Genomic DNA, 18,593 nt, shown 5'->3' with positions numbered 1-18,593 from the left:
GATTGTGCTAGGCACTGTACAAACACAGAACATGTGACAGCCCCTATCTCTAAGAGCTCACAGTCTGCCTCCATTCTATTAGGAATATAATTTCCCTCTCCAATCAGATAAACTGATGATTTTTACAAATTTGTCCCCATGTGTGTGCCAGGAGATGAAATATTTTAAATGAATCCCTTTTCTTAAATGCAGAAAGTTAACCTCTAGCAGGCCCTCTTGCCTTCTTTCCCCCTACTGTATTCCCAAATCTGGTAGTTCCAGTAGAAATGTAGTAACAAGCCAGAAGATGATCGGTTCCAGTTGTGGTTGCAAAAATATGACTTCCTCCCTGCGCAAAGGGCAAAAGCGAAGAAAATTTCACCAGCCCTGTACATCATTGAGCCTCAAGGCTCTTTAAGGTTTCCTTAAAGCTGTGTGTGAAAACTGTGAATGGATTTGTGAGCCAGAGAGCCCTCCAGCCTTCACCACACCCCAGGGAATGACCCGACCGAGTTAATGCCTATACCTTGTGGTCTGTTAGAAAGAAGCCTGTATATTACAGGAAGGGAGGAAAGCTCGGTGGGCTCCCGGTGACGTTGGGGCTGGGATTTATTGGAGGGTCCGGGATGGGACGCGCCAGCCCCGCTACGGAGCAGAACAATCACCCAAGCGCTCGGCTCACGCCAGTACTTTGCAAGACGGGCAGCTCAGGCATAACTTCGCTCCCTGCAGACAGTCCGCCCTGGCTCACAGCATCACCCGCGCAACCCGCTCTGGCCTGCCCCCGGCAGCGGCCAACGTCCCGTCCCCCGTGTTCAGGGTAGACACAGGCACAAAACTCTGCCCCTGCCTGCCTGCCTTCCCTCCCTGGCCCATCGGATCCCATATATAGTCATATCCACGGTCAAATGGTAGGCGGCAGCGAATGGGAGAGCAAAGGCCGGAGGTGGAAAAAAAGCTGGGAGTGATGAGAGCCAGGGGGTAGGGACGAGGCCAGGGGGCGGGGGGGAGAAAAGCCCTCTCCAAAAAAGTATTGGATGGCTGGCTTGAGGAATGCAGGCAGCCCCCGTGGAACGTACATATCTGCGCGGCGCTGCCCGGCCGGCGCTCCCACTGCAGCCCGGCGCTCAGCCCCAGCACAGACCCGCCTCCCGCAGCCCGCCCGCCCCGTCCCTTCCTCCGTGTGTGGACTCCTAGCCCGCCGCCACCATGGATGCCATCAAGAAGAAGATGCAGATGCTGAAGCTCGACAAGGAGAACGCCCTGGACCGAGCCGAGCAAGCCGAAGCGGACAAGAAGGCGGCGGAGGACAGGAGCAAGCAGGTCTGCATTTCGCCGCGTGCCAGCGCGCGAGTCGGTAGCCACCAGCAGCACCCCCTCGGGGTCCTCATGCGGCTCGCAGGCTGGAGCAGCAGTCTGTCCCAGCTCTCCGCCGTGTGGGCTCTTACCGGCTGCCTGGACTTTGCTTCATGGGATTCCCCTCCCCGCCCAAAGAGACTGAGTAACTCGAAAGAGCGGAATTTACACCAGTGGAGTAGATTTGAATAACTACCCGAGGGATTTGGGGAGGGGAAAAGGGGGCCAGACAGACTTAAAATGTCCCTTAGAGCCGGAATAAAGTGTAAAAATTAGTAGCTGGCTGGTGATGGACAGCTCTGCTTTGATTTAGCTAAGTGCAAGTTAGCCCATGTGTTCCCCAGCCTCCTCTCCCCCATTTTATGCTAAGCATCGGAAAGCAGAAGTGTTCCCTTGCAAATGCAGCGCCGCTTTCCAGATGTGTTCCACTCCTTTCCTGGGATGGAGTTGGATTTTTTTTTAAATTGCATTTACGGGGAGGTTGGGGAAGGGAAGAGGGGGAAACACCCAGAAAAAATGTATCTGTGCATTGTATTTCCTCTGTGTGCGCCTAGTTTGAGGAGGACATTGTGCAATTGGAAAAGCAATTGCATGTGACGGAGGATACGAGGGACCAAGTGCTGGAGGAGCTGCACAAGGCTGAGGAAAGCCTCTTCTCAGCAGAAGAGAAGGCCACCAAGGTAGCGTGCCTCTGCCAAGAGCAAAAGGGAATCTAACTCTTTCTCTCCTTTTCTCTCTCTGTCCGTCTGTCCTTTTCTGTCCCTCTGCACCCACACTTCTCCTTTGCGCGATCACATTGCCTGCTGCACCCTTCCCCCTCCCCTTCTTCCTACCCCACCACTTTCCACCCGTCTCGCAGCTGGAGGACGAGTTGGTGGCTCTGCAAAAGAAGCTGAAGGGCACTGAGGATGAGCTGGACAAATACTCCGAGTCCCTGAAAGATGCCCAGGAAAAGCTGGAAGTGGCTGAGAAAAAGGCCGCAGACGTAAGTTAGTGCCCCCCTTCCCCCAGTAGACACACACAACGCCCTCTCTACCCTCCCAAACCCTACTGCCCTCTGCACAGGACACATGCCTGTGCTTCGGTCCAGCTGCATCCCAGGGACATGCTTGCTGTAGGGGCCAGGTGTTTCCTGGTCAGAGGTGAAACCACGCTGCCTTCTTGCATGAGGTGCACACACCATCAAAGGCACAGACATGGATTTCTGCTCACTCAGCACATGTGCATTTCAGATGTACTCACCTCTCTAGACAGAGCTTGTAAGTAAGGGGTGGGTGGGATGTTTGTTTAGACGATTAAAAGGAGGGGAGAGGAAAAAATTACCATTTCTCCTGTCTGAGAAAAGTATTTGCAGTCATTTAAAGATGTTTTTATTGGTGAGTTATTTGCATCTGTTTTTCCCTAGGCCAAGAACAGTAAGGATTGCTGTTTTACTCTTAGTACAGGGTCTTTTAACATATACACAGCTACCTGCTGGGGTACAAAAGAGGCCTAACATCAGCTAGGCCTTCACTGAATCATTACAGCTTAGGTTACCCTAACTCCGTGGTTCTTAAATTGAAGGCCATCTCCTAGATTTTAATGTCTGGAGATATTTGAGGTTAATAATTCACCTGTTAAAGGATAAGACAGCCCTCCAGAAGATGATACTTGCTAGGTCTGCAGTCAGTGGGATAGAGATCCAGAGAGCAAGCTGGGGGTTATATATAGCTCCTTGCTTTATATGGTATAGTGTGAAAGCTTGCACCCCACCCGAACCCTCATCCCACCCATCTGTTTGCCCCTTGACAAGCATTAGTTTCATGCATGTAGTACGTACAAATTTAGCATTTCTACAGCTTTACATCCAGATCCCTCTGGCCACCATTGTAGGATTCGATTCCCTATGAGTGAATTTCACCTCTGAATTATAGAATTAGGTGATGCACAACTCTTCCAAATTGATGATGTATTTCCCCCCTTAACTCAGCTTTTAAAATGAATCTCTAAAAATAATACAGTTGGGAAGGAGTTTTAGAGATGATGATGAAGCAAAGTATTTTAGGTGCAGGGAAAATACTTTAGAGGATGAAATGTAAACAAGAAAGATCTAATTGTGTGTGAAAGAAGACAAAACATTTCTGTTTACTTTTTTTTTTAAAGTGTTTCAGTCCCAGTATAGACTGTACAACTTGATTCTTAATTTTCAGATGGAGCTCAGGATCTTAAAAAAAGTGTGTGTGAGAGAGAGAGAGACTCTGTATAATATGGATCAGATGTCTTTCTTTCTCTGTATAAGGCTAAATGGATGAGAGGCAGCTCTCCCGCAGGACGTTTATTTAACTTGTTCAAAGGAGCCGCATATAGATCCAGGGAGATCTTCCTTATAAGGAAAAGTATGCAAACTATTTGGGAATAGCTTGCCTGAAGAAGAAGGCAGGAGAGGGGAGAGACATGTTACTAGATTGCTTTCATGAAAAGAGAGACGTCTCCAATGCAGTCATGGTGCCATTTCCCTTTACTTGGAAGAAAAACACCATTTTGGAATTGGTGTGGAGAAAGCAGTTTTATTTGCAGTAACCGCTCAAGCAGAGGGTAGCTAGGATGCCTGGCTTGTTTTCGAGACAAAGGCAGAGATTTAAAAGCTGCTCTGCAATACTGTGTTTCCTGGTGTATGCAGTGTCTCCTGTTGTGATAAGAGGTTGTGGTGAAGCAGATATGTAGAGTATCTTTGGGAGCACAAATCGTTTATTCAGAGTATTCCTCCTCCTACTGCACATCGGTCCAAGCTTTGAGAGAGAGATCTGTCCCAGGGAGGGAGGGGAAGAGCTCCTTGGGGTGAGCTCACATGAGGGAGTGAGTAAAGTCAAATGACTCACCAGTGCAAAATTCAGTCACTCCTTAAAGCACTTCCTGAGCCTGAGAGCCACCAACCCACCTCCCCTGGGGGCTAACAACCCCCTGAGCATTGCTCGGAGATGTTAAAACCGCTCCACAGCCTCCCTGGCAGGCTCCAGCCTCTGTGCCTTAAACCCCACCACGTGGCATATGCGGTATAGCGTCCCGAGCGACTCAGTCAGCTAATCGGGCCCTTGTCCCTATTCAGTGTTCCTCTGCGATGTAGGGGGAGGGTGGGGAACTCCTGGCCTGCCACCCGCTTTGACTGGTGACTTTTCACACACCGCCACCGTCCGTCCCTTCTCACGCCTTGGGGAACAGCCCGTGGACAGAGGGTACGATGGGTCTCAATGTGGGCGGCAGGTGGCGCTGCCGCCCCTCGCTGCCAGGCTAGATGCTCACTTCCCTCCGCAACGCCCATGCACGCATGGAGGCACCAGGACCGTGCCCACCGGCCCTGCCTCACACCGGCCGGGCTAGCGTCTCCCCGTCCTCCCAGCCTGTTTAGAGTCCAGTGCCTTCCCCCACCCACTGCACGGGCTACTCTGGGATCTTCTCGATCTCCACCCCCCATTGCACATGCCATGCTGAATCCACCGGTGCCGACCCCAGACTGGGTCCGTGTGTCCTCCATCCGCCCGCGCCCATTGCAGAGCCCAGCCTGGGTCCATGTCTCTCTCCCCCTCCATTGCAGAGCCCAGCCTGGGTCCATGTCTGTCTGTCTGTCTGTCCCCCTCCCCAATTGCAGAGCCCAGCCTGGGTCCATGTCTGTCTGTCTGTCTCTCCCCCTCCCCCATTGCAGAGCCCAGCCTGGGTCCATGTCTGTCTGTCTTTCCCCCTCCCCCTCCCCCATTGCAGAGCCCAGCCTGGGTCCATGTCTCTCTCCCCCTCCATTGCAGAGCCCAGCCTGGGTCCATATCTCTCGCGCTCTCTCTCCCTCCCCCCCGTCATTGCAGAGTCCAAGGGTCCTGGTGTCCTCCCTCCACCCCACCCCCCATTACAGGGTCCAGCCTGGGTCCTCCCTCCTCCCCCCGCTCATTGCAGCGCCTAGCCTGGGTCCCTGGGGCCTTTCCACCACGCCCCATTGCAAAGCCCAGCCGGGTCCCTGAGTCCTTCCTCCTCCCCTAACCCCCATTGTAGAGCGGAGTCTGTATCCGCCCCTCCCCCCATTTGCAGAGCCCAGCCTGGGGCTCCCTCTGCCTGCCCCCGCACGCTCCCTGTGGCACCGGCCGGTTTGGGGCTCCGTGTGCAGCCCCGTTGCCCAGCCCGCGGGGCAGCCCCGGGCGCTGTGCGGGCAGCGCAGGGGGAGGCGGGGGAACTTCCGGGGCCGAGGCGGGGCGAGGGGTAGCCGAGCCGCAGCGCAGGGAGCGGCGGTGGCGGCGGTGCGGAGCCGGGGCCATGGCCATGGCGGGGCTGAGCTCGCTGGAGGCGGTGCGGAGGAAGATCCGGAGCCTGCAACAGCAGGCGGACAGCGCCGAGGAGCAGGCGGGCAGCCTGCAGCGGGCCCTGGACCAGGAGCGGGCTCTGCGAGAGCAGGTACCGGACCCCGGGCAGCGCCTCCCAGGGCTGCTGCTGCCTTCTCCGTGGGGTCGGCACCCGGCCCTTCCCGCTCCTCCCCAGGGCTCTCTGCGCGCCCCATCCCCTCTGCCCCCAGCCTTTGCCCTGCGCCCTGCTGGCGGACACACCCAGCGACATCCCTGTCTGCCCCTCCTGGGGCTGGGGGCAGGGCAGAGCTGATTGCAGGGCAGGTTTCTTCTCGCTCCCTGCATGTGGCCTCTGCAGGGGCTGGGGTGGGAGCGTGTGAGTGTAGGGGAAGGGAAGGGCTGTGCTTAGATTCGTAGCAGAACAACAGTATCCTGGAGACAAATCTCAGAGGTGGTGGGAGAGACTAAATTATACCCGGAGGCTGTCCCCTGTTCCCCTTTCCCCCACCCTTTCATTCAGTTCTGTGCAGCTTTTAGGGGCTAGGCAAGGGCACAAACACCCTTTCCCTTTAAATTAGTTTTTACACTGGGAAGCCTGTAGCTGGCCCTTTGCTGTGGGCTGTGTTCTGCTCAGTGGCCTAATGAAGCTTCATAATCTCAATTCCATTGTGAAACTCAGTGCTAGTGTTTGTGATCCTCCTAATTCCTGGGAGGATATCCTGTTTTTCAGATTTGTGATCACTGATGTACAGCAGTCTGTACCTGATCGGTTGCAAATTTCAGAAGTATTTATTGTTGCATTCCTTTTCCTGGACAACTTAGACTTAGAGACTTCATTGACAGTTTTTTCTAACACAATGGTTACTTTAAATGCCAGTTAAATGGGTTCTGTTTTTTTCTGAAGAATGTAACATCAGGCTTCAGACAGACACCTCAAGACAAATATCATTTTTAGCAAGTATGGTTTGGATTTCAGATAAGTACTAGATAATTGTGGCTATTAGTCTAAAATGTTAAGTTTAAAAATAAAAGATTCTGAAGATATTTTAGGTAGACTAGGTTGTCTAGCATAAACGTTGGTACTAAAGAACCGTGAACAAAACGTTCAAAGTTGGGTGCATACAGTGGGGTTCTAAGTTTATATTTAGGCATCTAAATAAGTGGCCTGATTTTTTGAAGTGCTGGGTACCTACAGTTCCCACTGAGGTAAGTACTCAGCTCTTCTGAAAATCAGGTTACTTTTACTTAGGTGACTATGAACTGAGGAAGCCAATTCTGAGCATTTGGCAACAATGTCTCTAAATGCTATACAAATCTGTGTGTCTAAGGTGCTTAGATGGCCCACATTACCCTAGTATCTAAGTGTCTCACAGTCTTAATATATTTATCCTCACAGTACCCCTGTGACGTAGAGAAGTGCTATTATCCCCATTCTACAGATGGGTAACCGAAGCACAGAGAAACTAAGTGACTTTCCCAAGGTCACACAGGAAGTCTGTAAGAACAGTAGGGAAGTGAACCTGGATCTACTGAGGGCCAGGGTAGTGCCTTAACCATCCTTACTCTCTCTAAAGTGAACAAACTCTTTTTTTCAGGCTAGCAAATTATTTAAAGGTCAGTTAATGGCTTAGGTATAAAAAGTAGGAACCAAGATACTCCTTACAGAAATATTTGTTTTGCTCAGGTTTTTATACAGAATACATTACAAAAAACAAGGAGCATCACCCAGTATGTGTCTAGGGATGTGGTTTTGTCTACTGGTTACTGCAAGGGACTGGGAGTTCTATTCTTTGCTTTGCCACTGTCCTTTGGTACTGCTTTTAGTATCTCTATACCTAAATAATGACAGGTTTCAGAGTAGCAGCCGTGTTAGTCTGTATTCGCAAAAAGAAAAGGAGTACTTGTGGCACCTTAGAGACTAACAAATTTATTTGAGCATAAACTTTTGTGAGCTACAGCTCACTTCAGAAAGCTTATGCTCAAATAAATTTGTTAGTCTCTAAGGTGCCACAAGTACTCCTTTTCTCTGTACCTAAAGTTTCCCATATGTAAAAAGGTAAAAATTTACCTCACAGAGGTGTTTTCTGTCTTCAGTGTTTATAGAAAACTTTGTTCTTTGATAATGACAGGTTTCAGAGTAGCAGCCGTGTTAGTCTGTATTCGCAAAAAGAAAAGGAGTACTTGTGGCACCTTAGAGACTAACCAGTTTATTTGAGCATGAGCTTTGCTCAAATAAACTGGTTAGTCTCTAAGGTGCCACAAGTACTCCTTTTCTTTTTGTTCTTTGATGTCACTTATCAGCATTCATTTATTTCATTATAATAGAAAAACTGGTTGTAGGGTCTCTAGTGGCCTTTCCCTATAATCTGGAATTTTGTACGTGTTCTAATCTAGGCAGTAAATGCACAAGCGTGTTATCTGAGGTCCATCAGCAAGTGGAATGCTTCCTGATTGGTTGCAGATGGCCTTCTCAGAGACAACAGTGATGGCTCATTCGAATTCTGTAACATTCTCACCTTTACATTCTCACCAGTCACTTCACATACCATTTTCACAGTTAGAGGCAGATCATGTCATACTTTTGCTAATTTAATAGTTCCCATATTAAACATCCTTAAATATGGATTCCTCTTCTAAGACCTTGAGAACAATAATAAGATCCCTGGAGTAAAGGACCCTGATTTCCCCAATTGAGGTAATAGCTTGATTACGGTGGAATCTTTTAAGTATATAACGAGTTTTGCTACTAAATTATTAGGGCCTGGTCTTACACTATTGAAAACAGTGGCAGTTTTGCCACTGACTTCACTGGAAGCAGGATCAAATCCATACGAGCGGTCTTAAGTATTTTATCAAGTGTTGTCGTTAGAGGAAGTTAGAGGTTTTCTTCCTTTCCTGGAATATTTTATTTAGATTGTGGAAATTCTCCAGAATTTATTTGCATGATATTTTAAGTTCCTTTGAATGAGGTCAGCACTGATGTGAATAAATGGAGAAAACAGAACTGATGGGCACATCTAAATATGTGGCTCTGCTATATGAAATAAGCATCCATGCTGAAGCTGCACTCTGATTCCATTTTTCTTCCCAGAGAATGAACTGCAGCAAGCAGTCTACATGATCCTTTCCATAGTGTATTGCTTGACTTGTATGGCATGTGACCAGCTAGATATTTTTTCTTTTGTGCAAGGTACAGAAATGCAAACAATAAAAAAGCTAAAGCTCTAGCCAAACGATATCATAGCTTACCACTTTTGAACACTAAACCAGACTGTCTTTTCTTGCACCATTGGCTGCCATTTTCTTAAAATATAATAAGTGAATGATGCTCCATTCTACCTTCCCCTCTCTGCGCGGCCCCCTCTCCCCCCACCCCCCCATTTTATACATTGCTAGTGACCACATTTGATGATACATTTTGCACTCCACCCCAATCTGTTATATGACTTCTCACTGTAAAAGTATGCAGTATATAGTGAATGCTGTGGCATCAGTGCAAAGGGTTGTGTTTATCTATTAGCCATGGGAGTGCCCCTCCATGTCATCAGTAATTTTTTCCTTTCCTTACCATATAAGGACAGAAGTCCTGCTCTGCAGCAGAATAACATAGGCCTTATAAGGCCAGTTGGTAAACCCTTGCTGAGTTACTGCTTGTAGAACAGGAAGTAAGACTTGAACTTTAATCGTCCTGTGTTTCCTAAGTATGTTGTGTGCTCTTATCACATTAAGAATAGTTTTAACATAATTGTTAACTTGTAATATTACCACTTTCCCAAGGTGTTTTTAGACTAACATTTGAAAACCCCTTCCCCCATAAAAAGTTGTACTTTTCAAGTTAAAATATCCAAGTGCTTTTCATAAAACCTCTGGCCTTTAATAAGAGTTCTGAACTGTAGTTTGTGGTTGGGAAAAGAATAAAATTGGAGGGAATACTGACACTTAGGGATTTTTTATTTTATTTTATTTTGGCCCTAGTCCTGGAGTCCTACTGTCAATGCTCCCATTGACTTCAAATAGATTACCAATTTGTGCCCTTGTTGTGTGTGCATAATTTCATTCATTCTAGTGGCGGCTGTGCATCAAAGGATAGATGCTATCCAGTACGTAAGCGATCCTCATTTACACCTTGCACAATGGGATCCTGGTCCATGACAAGCATTCCTAGATACTACTGTGATACAAATATTATTGTTATTATGGCTGTAAATGATGGATCCTAAAAAACTTTAATTGCAAAAAGGCACTGACTTGTACCTTTGCCATGAAAGAAATGTGTAGTTTCAATTAGATGTGATTTTTTTAATTTTTTTTATTTTTTTTTTTATTTTCACCTATTTTATTCTACACAAAAACATGATCAGAGAATTCTACTGAGGAGGCTGACCACATCCATGACCGAATCCACCTCTAAACTGGAATTCAGTGATGGCAGGCACCATAATCACACTTCCTTGTTAGAGCAAAGTTAATAAATGTTGAAATAGTTTTCAGCGCATTAAAAGTCATTTGTATTCCTGGAAGTAATTTTCCTTTTAAAATAGTGACCCTTTATTCTAAACACTACTGCCCTTCATATCCTTTGGAAAGAAACAGAGAGGCTTAATAAGGGAGTTGTTTACAAAATGCTGTCACAGTACTTACTCTGTGACTAGAACAAATGTAGCTTGGAAAATGTCAGAAGTGAAAGCTTGTAAAGATAAGAGGCGCATAGTCTTGGTGTAAATGTTACACAGAAGATTAAGCAAATCTCTAATGCAAGTAAAGCAAAGCTGAGGGTAATATGCAGATAGTATTATTAAAATATGTAACCAAATGTGTTGTGAGAGTTGGTGAGGCCAGGATTCCTGTGTTAAAGTAACATAGGCTAGACTCTTGTTTTTCAGCCTTGTGTCCCCTCCTGTGAACAAAACTCATTAGTATCCAGTACTGCATGTTTTATTTTTGGGGTTTTTTTTTAGTGTTCTGTTCACCCTTTATGAGCTGGATATTTGCAAATACCTTCACCCATGTATTGTAATTTTGGGTGTTTCCTCTATGCCTTGTCATAGAGATGCTGCTTCCTACCTTTCTTAAGCTCTAGGAAATGTTCATACAACTTCCGTTGTTAAAAGAAGGGCAAGTTCCCACATACAGATTTAAGATATAGGATTTAAAACCCTTTATATTCCTATAATATGTTCTGGGTAAAGTGGGCAAAACGTAATTTTGACATTGTTTAATGTTTACGTAAAGATTCTGTAATCTGAGGATATGTGCAAGCTGAATACATAGTAACCAAAAAATAAACATATACTCACTGAACACTTGAGTTTCTTAGGGCATGTTGTACAGTATTTAGGTATTTCATATCAGGTGAAAAATCGATCAGTTGTCCTCCATTATGAGATAACTACACAATTCAGTGAAGGAGTAGGAGAGAGAGAGCGCGCAAGTGAGTGTGTGCTCGCAGATCTGTAGAGATACATAAAAAATATCTGTTGGCCACTTAACCAGTTAGACTAGTGTTCTCTCTTAGTACATTCTCCCAACTGTTGTTCTAAAACCATCTAAATGGTCCTTTACAAAAGAAGACTCTTAGGTTGTATTATGGATTCATTTTCTTTTCTGCTTCTACTTAGGCTGAGAGCGATGTAGCTTCTCTGAACAGACGTATCCAGCTGGTTGAGGAAGAGTTGGATCGTGCTCAGGAGCGTTTGGCAACTGCTCTGCAGAAGCTGGAGGAGGCTGAGAAGGCAGCAGATGAGAGTGAAAGGTGGGTATGGCCTGATTCATGTTCTCATTTGAGCAGCAAGCTATCTTTATGACAAGCCAAGTATTGTCCAGATGTGGGTTGGATAAAAATAAATTAACCACCTTTCTATATCTTGTGATTGCATGTAATCTACTGTGCCTTTACATGCGTTGACTTCAATCAGTTAAAATTTGGAGGAACATGTTGAACGTGCAGACTTTAGTCCTTGTTTATATGTCAGGTTTTGAGATAACTTTACAGATATCCTGTGACCATTAAGCTTGGTGCTTTGGCTTTTGATGTGTTCTGCTACCCTTTTGAGAGACCCAGGTTAATCCAACCCCAAGACTTTTGTATCTTGGGCCAGGAGTTCTGTGGTGGTGGTGCACACTCAGTCTCCTGATGGGAGACTGTAGAGTCCATCTCTCCAGAGCATCCAACTGAGAAGCCCACCCAGAGACTGGCAAGCCTTTGAAAAGACTGCTGCTCTGCCTGTGCATTAATGTGCATTAATGCAGTTTTGTGCTTTCATGGCCAAGGAAGGGGAGAGAAACAGTCAGTCCAGACTGGGATTTGAGGTAGGGTTTTCAAAAGTACTTAAGTGAGTTAGGAGCCCAGGGTCTAAGTGCTTTTGAAAATCCCACCTGTAGACTTGTAAAATTATATTTAATACCCATAATAGTGCCTTTCGTCTGGAAAGGTCGCTAAATGTTTTCCAGACTCACTCTACACCATTATTCATCATGCAGCCACCTTTTGAGGTGGGAAGCATTTGACAGACACACAGCACATGGCACAACAGTTGGGGAAGGGAATTTTAGTTTAGCAAACTGGGCAAATCCTGGCTCTTGAAAAAATGCTAAATGTTTTGTTTGTACGGATCAGAAAGGACTTTAGGTTCTAAGGTGCAGATACAGTAGCTCACAAAGAACTTTATTTATCTACCTCAGAAAAATACCCAGCAGGGAGTTGAACGTGCAGTGCCAGAGAGTTGAGGCTTAAGCTACATACTTTCACTGAATGCATCCGATGAAGTGAGCTGTAGCTCATGAAAGCTTATGCTCAAATAAATTTGTTAGTCTCTAAGGTGCCACAAGTCCTCCTTTTCATATTGTCCTTAATCACTTTCTTAGGATATCAAAAGCAGTTCCCTTTTGTCATTCACCTTTGGGTGAGGGAGCACTTTAACTGAATTGAAGAAAAATGTGGTCAGGCTGCTGATTGCAAACTTTCATGTAATGCTGAGTTGTGCAAGCAGCATAATGAACCACTCTTGTTTAATTCAGATACCATTAGTTTCTTATCAACCTCCTATGAAAGCACGCAGGGAGCCAGGACTAGACCTGAGAAGTTTTGCCTCACAGTTTGTAAAATAAAATGACACCTCTGACATGCTGCATCCATCTCAGTCTGTCTTAGAAAGATGCACTCCAAACGGTGTCAGGATTGGAGATAAACTAGGAAGCACTAAGCCTTGTATTTCCTGTTTTTCCTGACTTTCAGAGGAATGAAGGTCATAGAGAACAGAGCCCAGAAGGATGAGGAGAAAATGGAAATCCAGGAGATCCAGCTTAAAGAGGCCAAGCACATTGCTGAGGAGGCTGACCGCAAGTATGAAGAGGTCAGTTCCTGAGTGCAAATCGAAGAGCTGAGGCCTTACAGGCTTTGACTACAGCTTTTCTCTTTTGTTTGCCTTAAAGTACAAAAGGTCACAAGCATCCCTGTCAATAAGAGAGCAGCACTGTTCCCACAAAGGTTTGATATGAGAAATAGGCTCCTGAGTGCCTCGAGAGACAAGACTGCGGCTTGTCTGCTAGAGATCTGATCCATACTCGGATTCCACTGCACAAGTATGAGTGGAGATCTGTGCTCATTCCTTCACAGAGAGTAGCCCACTGCACAGAACCATATTTGATAAAAAGGCAGACAAAAATGGACAATAATAGCACAGACAGGATTAAGCACATGTTGGCCTGTCCATCATCCTGTTATGTGATATCATGACATCGCATACCAAGATGCTGGTGCGTCAGCTATGATTGCTCCAAAATGGCTGAGAGAAGGATCACTGCTGTCTTCAGAGAAGCTATAAAAAGAAAATTTTATTTTAAAACTGTCATGTTGGTGAATGGGAATAGGGGACATGAAAATCTTGGTCAGGCGATGCAGACAGGCCTATATAAGTAGCAAGGGTCTAGTGCAGCCAGGAACCCATTAGATTTCCTTGAATCAGTAATTCCACGAGAAGTGTATTGTCCCTGTACGTAGAACATTATAGTGAGAGATATTATCCAAGGCTTTGGCTGCACTAGCATATAGTGTGCAATAATGTGTGATTTTGTTTGTTTGTTTTATTTGCCTTACTCTAGGTGGCTCGTAAGCTGGTGATCATTGAGAGCGATCTGGAGCGTGCTGAGGAACGTGCTGAACTCTCAGAAGGGTAAGTGCTGTGACTTCCCGGAGAGGTGTGTGAGATGCTGCGAGACCGTACTATACTTGCACGAGATGTTGGCAGTACACTTCTTTGTGTTCAACTCAAAGCTATGTTTTGTTCATTTACTGTAACGATTGAGATAAATGTTAAACACCAAAGTAAACGGGTGTAGGTGTATGTGTGTGCGTGTGTGTTTTTTTTGGTTTTTTTTTTGTCACTGCATGCCCTACCTGCACACTGATTTTGTGAATGGCTTTTGTGCATTTCATGTGTTCACTAACAGCCAAGTCCGACAGCTGGAAGAACAATTAAGAATAATGGATCAAACCTTGAAAGCATTAATGGCTGCAGAGGATAAGGTACTGATACTAATATACAGTTTTCAGGTTTAACTGCAACCCAAGTCTTTGATGAGCTTTCATAGCTGTTAGTTCACTCAGTAATGATGAATGAACCTTCACTGCACTCTTTACTCTCTTTGCATCTTGCTTTGGTGGCTTTCTTTGGTCTTTTTTATTTTATTTTATTTTATTTATTTAACCTTTACAACTGATCTTTTGGCAGCCAAAAAGAAGCTGAACTATCTCATATTTAAAGGGTCTGTCAGTACTTTCAAGTAAGCCTGGTGCTGTAGGTAACTTGTTTGTAATGGGGTTTGTTTTTGTTTTTTAAAGAGAATTCTGGCATTGTAATGAATTGCTTTCAATTTGTGATGGATTCAGCTGCTTTTTAGGCCGTTCTTTTGCTCTGTAATTCAGTTTTCATTTTTCTCAATCTTTCTCCCCCCTTTTTTTCTATTTCTTTTGCTTGACTGATCTCCCACCTGTCCCCTTTCCTGCCTCTGTTCCAAAATAATAGCAAATGTGCTGAGCTTGAAGAGGAGTTGAAAACTGTGACCAACAACCTGAAGTCGCTGGAGGCTCAGGCAGAGAAGGTAGGCTAGGGCCTTATAACCCCAGTGGCCTGAATTTTTATGCATTGTCCTTAAATGTTTACACCATATTTCAATAAGGCTTTTGGTAAATGGAAATATCTGACATTAATACAAGTATATAATCAATTATATTTAAATATGCATAACATTAATTATCAGTCAGTGTTACTTAAAACTTTATAGCTTTCAAATGCAATTTGTGTGCTAAGATATTAAATTTTTTCCAACTTGTCCTCCTACATTAAAATTATAGTACCAAATGCTGCCCTGAGTTACCACTCAGCAACTTGGGCAAAATGTGGCCCTTTTAATAAATGACAGCAAGACCACTATGTCTTGAAAGATAAATTAAAGTACATCCATACCTAGAACTAGTATATGGTTATCATTACAATGTAAGATTGTCATACATGTTGTATTTTCATATAGAGAATATTTGGTCTGACATCTCATGCTCTTTCTAATTACAGTACTCACAAAAGGAAGACAAATATGAAGAGGAGATTAAGATCCTGACTGACAAACTGAAGGAGGTAAAATTAGAACAATCCTCTATTAATGGATTTTACGATACTGCTCTGATTAATGTGAAATTTAACTTGTCAGTGTGGAAAATAGCATAATGTTAGGTGCCAGCATCAAAGCTATACCGCATTAGACAATATTGGAGGATGATTGTGATTTTACACCTATTTCCTATTATTCTGTCATTGAACATACTTTTTTTTTCTCATACTCATTGTTACCTTTGTATTTGTAAATATCATGAAAGTTTCCTAATGTCATTTGTATAGTTTTTGACCTTGTATGTCTTTTTAACTCCAGGCTGAGACCCGTGCTGAATTTGCTGAGAGGTCAGTAACCAAGCTGGAGAAGAGCATCGACGACTTAGAAGGTATGATTGTGCTTTATTGTTCACGCTTCCTGCAGAATAGAAAGCTGATATTCACCCATGGGCTTCGTCTAGTGCCCAGTCCTACAAATCTTTATTCCATGTGACTAGTCCCAAGCAAATAAGTAGGACTACTCACATAATTAAAATGGGCAGGATAAGATCCTAAATGAATGATGTGTTTTCCAATCCAAATTTATTACTCCCATAATTAAACATTTTAGCTGGACAGTGTTTTGCTCTTGCCTGTTTCTTGTTCTTTGATATTCTAAGACTATTTTTTGCTTTAAACTCTTCTACTTGGATATTCAGATAAGGAAAATGATCAGATGGTAAATGTTATTAATATGCTAGTTTAATTACTTTAAAATATCAGCAATGAGTAGTATGTTTGTTGTAATTAGGAATATTGAGTTAATTTAATTTATGACTGAGATAAGTGCAGGTCAGGGCAACTATTTCGTGGCATAGAACAGCTGCTATTTTCAGTGAAGTTAATGGTTTGTATACACATTCAGGGGCACAGCCTATTTAACGCCACACAGTTTGCATTTAGGGCTCTGATAAATCTATCAGAATTGCAGTAAAGGGAATAGAATTCTCTTTTATCTCAAGAATAGAATTCAATAGTGCTTTGTAATTAAAGGTTAAGCTATATGAGATTTACTCCTAAAATTGTGTTGACTTTAAGTTCAGTATTGTAAGAACCTTAAGTGCTGATCTAGAAAGCTGACTTGTGCAAGAGGTCTTTAAAGGTTATAAAAGAGCCAGCCAGCTGCAGAGAATTTACAGTCACTTTCTCAGTTAAAAAGAAAAATAAGATGCTTGGGAAGAACTAACCCTCTGGAAAAGCTTGAGGGTATGACATCATTCAAAACCCAAAACATTTTTAAGGCGGAAGTGGGATACCTGGTTCTCCCTAAGCACCATTTTCAAGACTCTTCCCTCTCCTGCTGGCTTGTAGCTCATTGCATGTGCCTTGATAACTTATATAATGCAAGTTAAATACAGTTTAGGGAAATGGGAATTATTTTTTCGTCGCACACTTTATTTTTTTTCGGCTTTATCTATATCTCAGCTTGGCTAGCTGATGATGCAGTAATTTTAATTGACTTTTCACATAAAGCCTTTCACCATTTGTATTCCTTCCTAATTTACATATTGTTTGTTTTTGTTCTCTGCCTGCCATACCACTTCCTTCTATGCACTGTTCCCCTTTTTTGATGCTGTTTCCGGATGGTGTCCCATCCCACCACCTTCACATTCAATCACCTGATCATTCTCCATTTCCTTTCACTTCTGCCTTCCCTGGTGAATGTTAGATGAGTTATATTCTCAGAAACTGAAGTACAAAGCAATCAGCGAGGAGCTGGACCACGCTCTCAATGATATGACTTCCATGTAAATGTCCTCTCAACCTGTGCCTGCACCTGCTTCTCTACCCTCATGATTGTTCATTTGCAGCCTTGCAAAATTATACTTGCTCACTCTTTAGGGGGAGGAATACGTTGAATGGGTGTGATTCAGTGTTAAAGCATCATTAGTATTTTCTTCATCATGCTAAAGGGTGGACAAGTATTGTGCCTGGCCTGGTAAATTTCCTGACAGTTTTGCAAGGGTGGCTTAATCAACTCACTTTTACCCATTTGTTTTGTATCCATAAACCCTCTTTCCCTTGCAGTTATCTGGCTCATTTCCCTTTTGGTTGTTCTTTTACTTTCCACTTCTGAGTTCACTTCTGTTCAAGAATTTCTACAATGCTCATCATTTTGAAGTTGCCAAAAGATAAGAGTCTCCTTACATGCCATTCAGAGAATGTTTTTCATTTTATCATAATGATTACCTCTTTAAGACCATTTTTAAAAATAGAAGTGACAGCTGTTGAGATGTGGGTTGTTTCTGTGAAGAGCATTTGAAAAATAAACCTTCACACATTTGTTAGTGGTGAAATAAAGTAGTTTGAGAGAAAAAGTGGTGAAAGTATAGAGTATTGGCTTGAGTAAAAAAGCAGAAATTTTTACTTTGAGTAGAAAAAATGAAAAGGAGATAAAATTGAAAGATATGTAGGGTCTGACCAACCAATGTCTTGTTTGGTTGGTAGAGTGTTGTTTCAAGCAAACTGAATTTTCTTGTGTGCTTTGAAGACATTGAACAGAAGTCAGCTATGCTGAAACCTTTACGTTCTCTCCCCCTCCCCATACTGATAACTCTCATGTGCACTAATTTTTTAAAACTGAGATCGGAAAACCCTGAACACTTGTGGCTCTGTCTAAAGCACACCTACCTGTAGATGTTACTTTCAATTTCTACACTTCACTTTCAGCGTTCAACACATTTTAGCCTTTGGTTAGAGCCACCAGTGTTTTTTGCATGTATTGAAGGTTTTACATTTTTTCACCCTGCTTAATTTTTTTTTTTACATCCTTAAATATACAAACTCATTTTTTTATTTTTTTTCCTAACTTCCAAGTGTTGGAACTTCTTGGTTATGGCCTAATATTATCTGTTTTGTATGTTTTGATTCTAAGCTCAGAAATACAGTTCCACACAGTGATTTATCACACTAATGTCCTTATAAACAGTTTGTAGGACTGTAACAGCTTTATCTCCATTTACAGAGAATAACGTGCAGTGCCTTGCATGCAAAATCTTCTCGCTAACAATTGTAGCATAATTTAAATTTGGGAAATTTCCAGTTTGAAAGTAGGCTTAAAATCTGAGACAACACCATAAACGTTGAAGGTTTAGTAACTATAACTGCATTTCTGTAATTATCTTTGAATTATAGGTAACTTTTTTTCGTAAATGGAGTTTAACAAATGGAACGATAATCAGGAATTGACTCTCAATTGTAAATACATTTCTCCATGGTTATGTAAATGGAGGCATTGCTATAGCGTTCCAAAAGGAGTGTGGTGTGATATTTCACTAGGAATCATCTTGGCATGTTTGCTTCCACTATGCTA

The 18,593-nt window shown here is 43.7% G+C and overlaps 1 protein-coding gene and 1 long non-coding RNA gene across 28 annotated transcripts in view; one reads left to right on the top strand and one right to left on the bottom strand.

Annotated features, from left to right (window-relative positions):
* Positions 1-1,011: 1,011 nt before the first annotated feature.
* Positions 1,012-18,593, top strand: part of TPM1 (tropomyosin 1) — a 23,468-nt gene continuing 5,886 nt past the window's right edge. For 2 of the 27 annotated variants that reach the window (XM_073303606.1, XM_073303616.1), the window contains exons 1-7: positions 5,547-5,748; positions 11,255-11,388; positions 12,871-12,988; positions 13,737-13,807; positions 14,085-14,160; positions 15,206-15,268; positions 15,561-15,630. In XM_073303606.1, coding sequence (XP_073159707.1) covers positions 5,611-5,748; positions 11,255-11,388; positions 12,871-12,988; positions 13,737-13,807; positions 14,085-14,160; positions 15,206-15,268; positions 15,561-15,630 — 670 coding nt within the window. In that variant the 5' untranslated portion in view covers positions 5,547-5,610. Of the gene's footprint in view, positions 1,303-1,889; positions 2,016-2,194; positions 2,321-5,543; positions 5,749-11,254; positions 11,389-12,870; positions 12,989-13,736; positions 13,808-14,084; positions 14,161-14,659; positions 14,736-15,205; positions 15,269-15,560; positions 15,631-16,949; positions 17,851-18,593 lie in introns of those variants that run through there. The other 25 variants (XM_073303611.2, XM_073303610.2, XM_073303597.2 and 22 more) reach the window with 25 other exon arrangements.
* The window catches only part of LOC140894856 (uncharacterized), a 27,457-nt gene continuing 18,829 nt past the window's right edge, over positions 9,966-18,593 (bottom strand). Inside the window, exon 3 of the long non-coding RNA XR_012153961.1 lies at positions 9,966-11,087. This is a non-coding gene — a long non-coding RNA (uncharacterized LOC140894856). The remainder of the gene's footprint in view (positions 11,088-18,593) is intronic.

This window comes from Lepidochelys kempii, chromosome 10 (genome assembly GCF_965140285.1).
Source record: "Lepidochelys kempii isolate rLepKem1 chromosome 10, rLepKem1.hap1, whole genome shotgun sequence".
Classification (NCBI taxonomy): Eukaryota; Metazoa; Chordata; order Testudines; family Cheloniidae; genus Lepidochelys; species Lepidochelys kempii.
The sequence above is the reverse complement of the archived record's forward strand: the minus strand, read 5'-3'. Positions and strand labels throughout refer to the sequence as shown.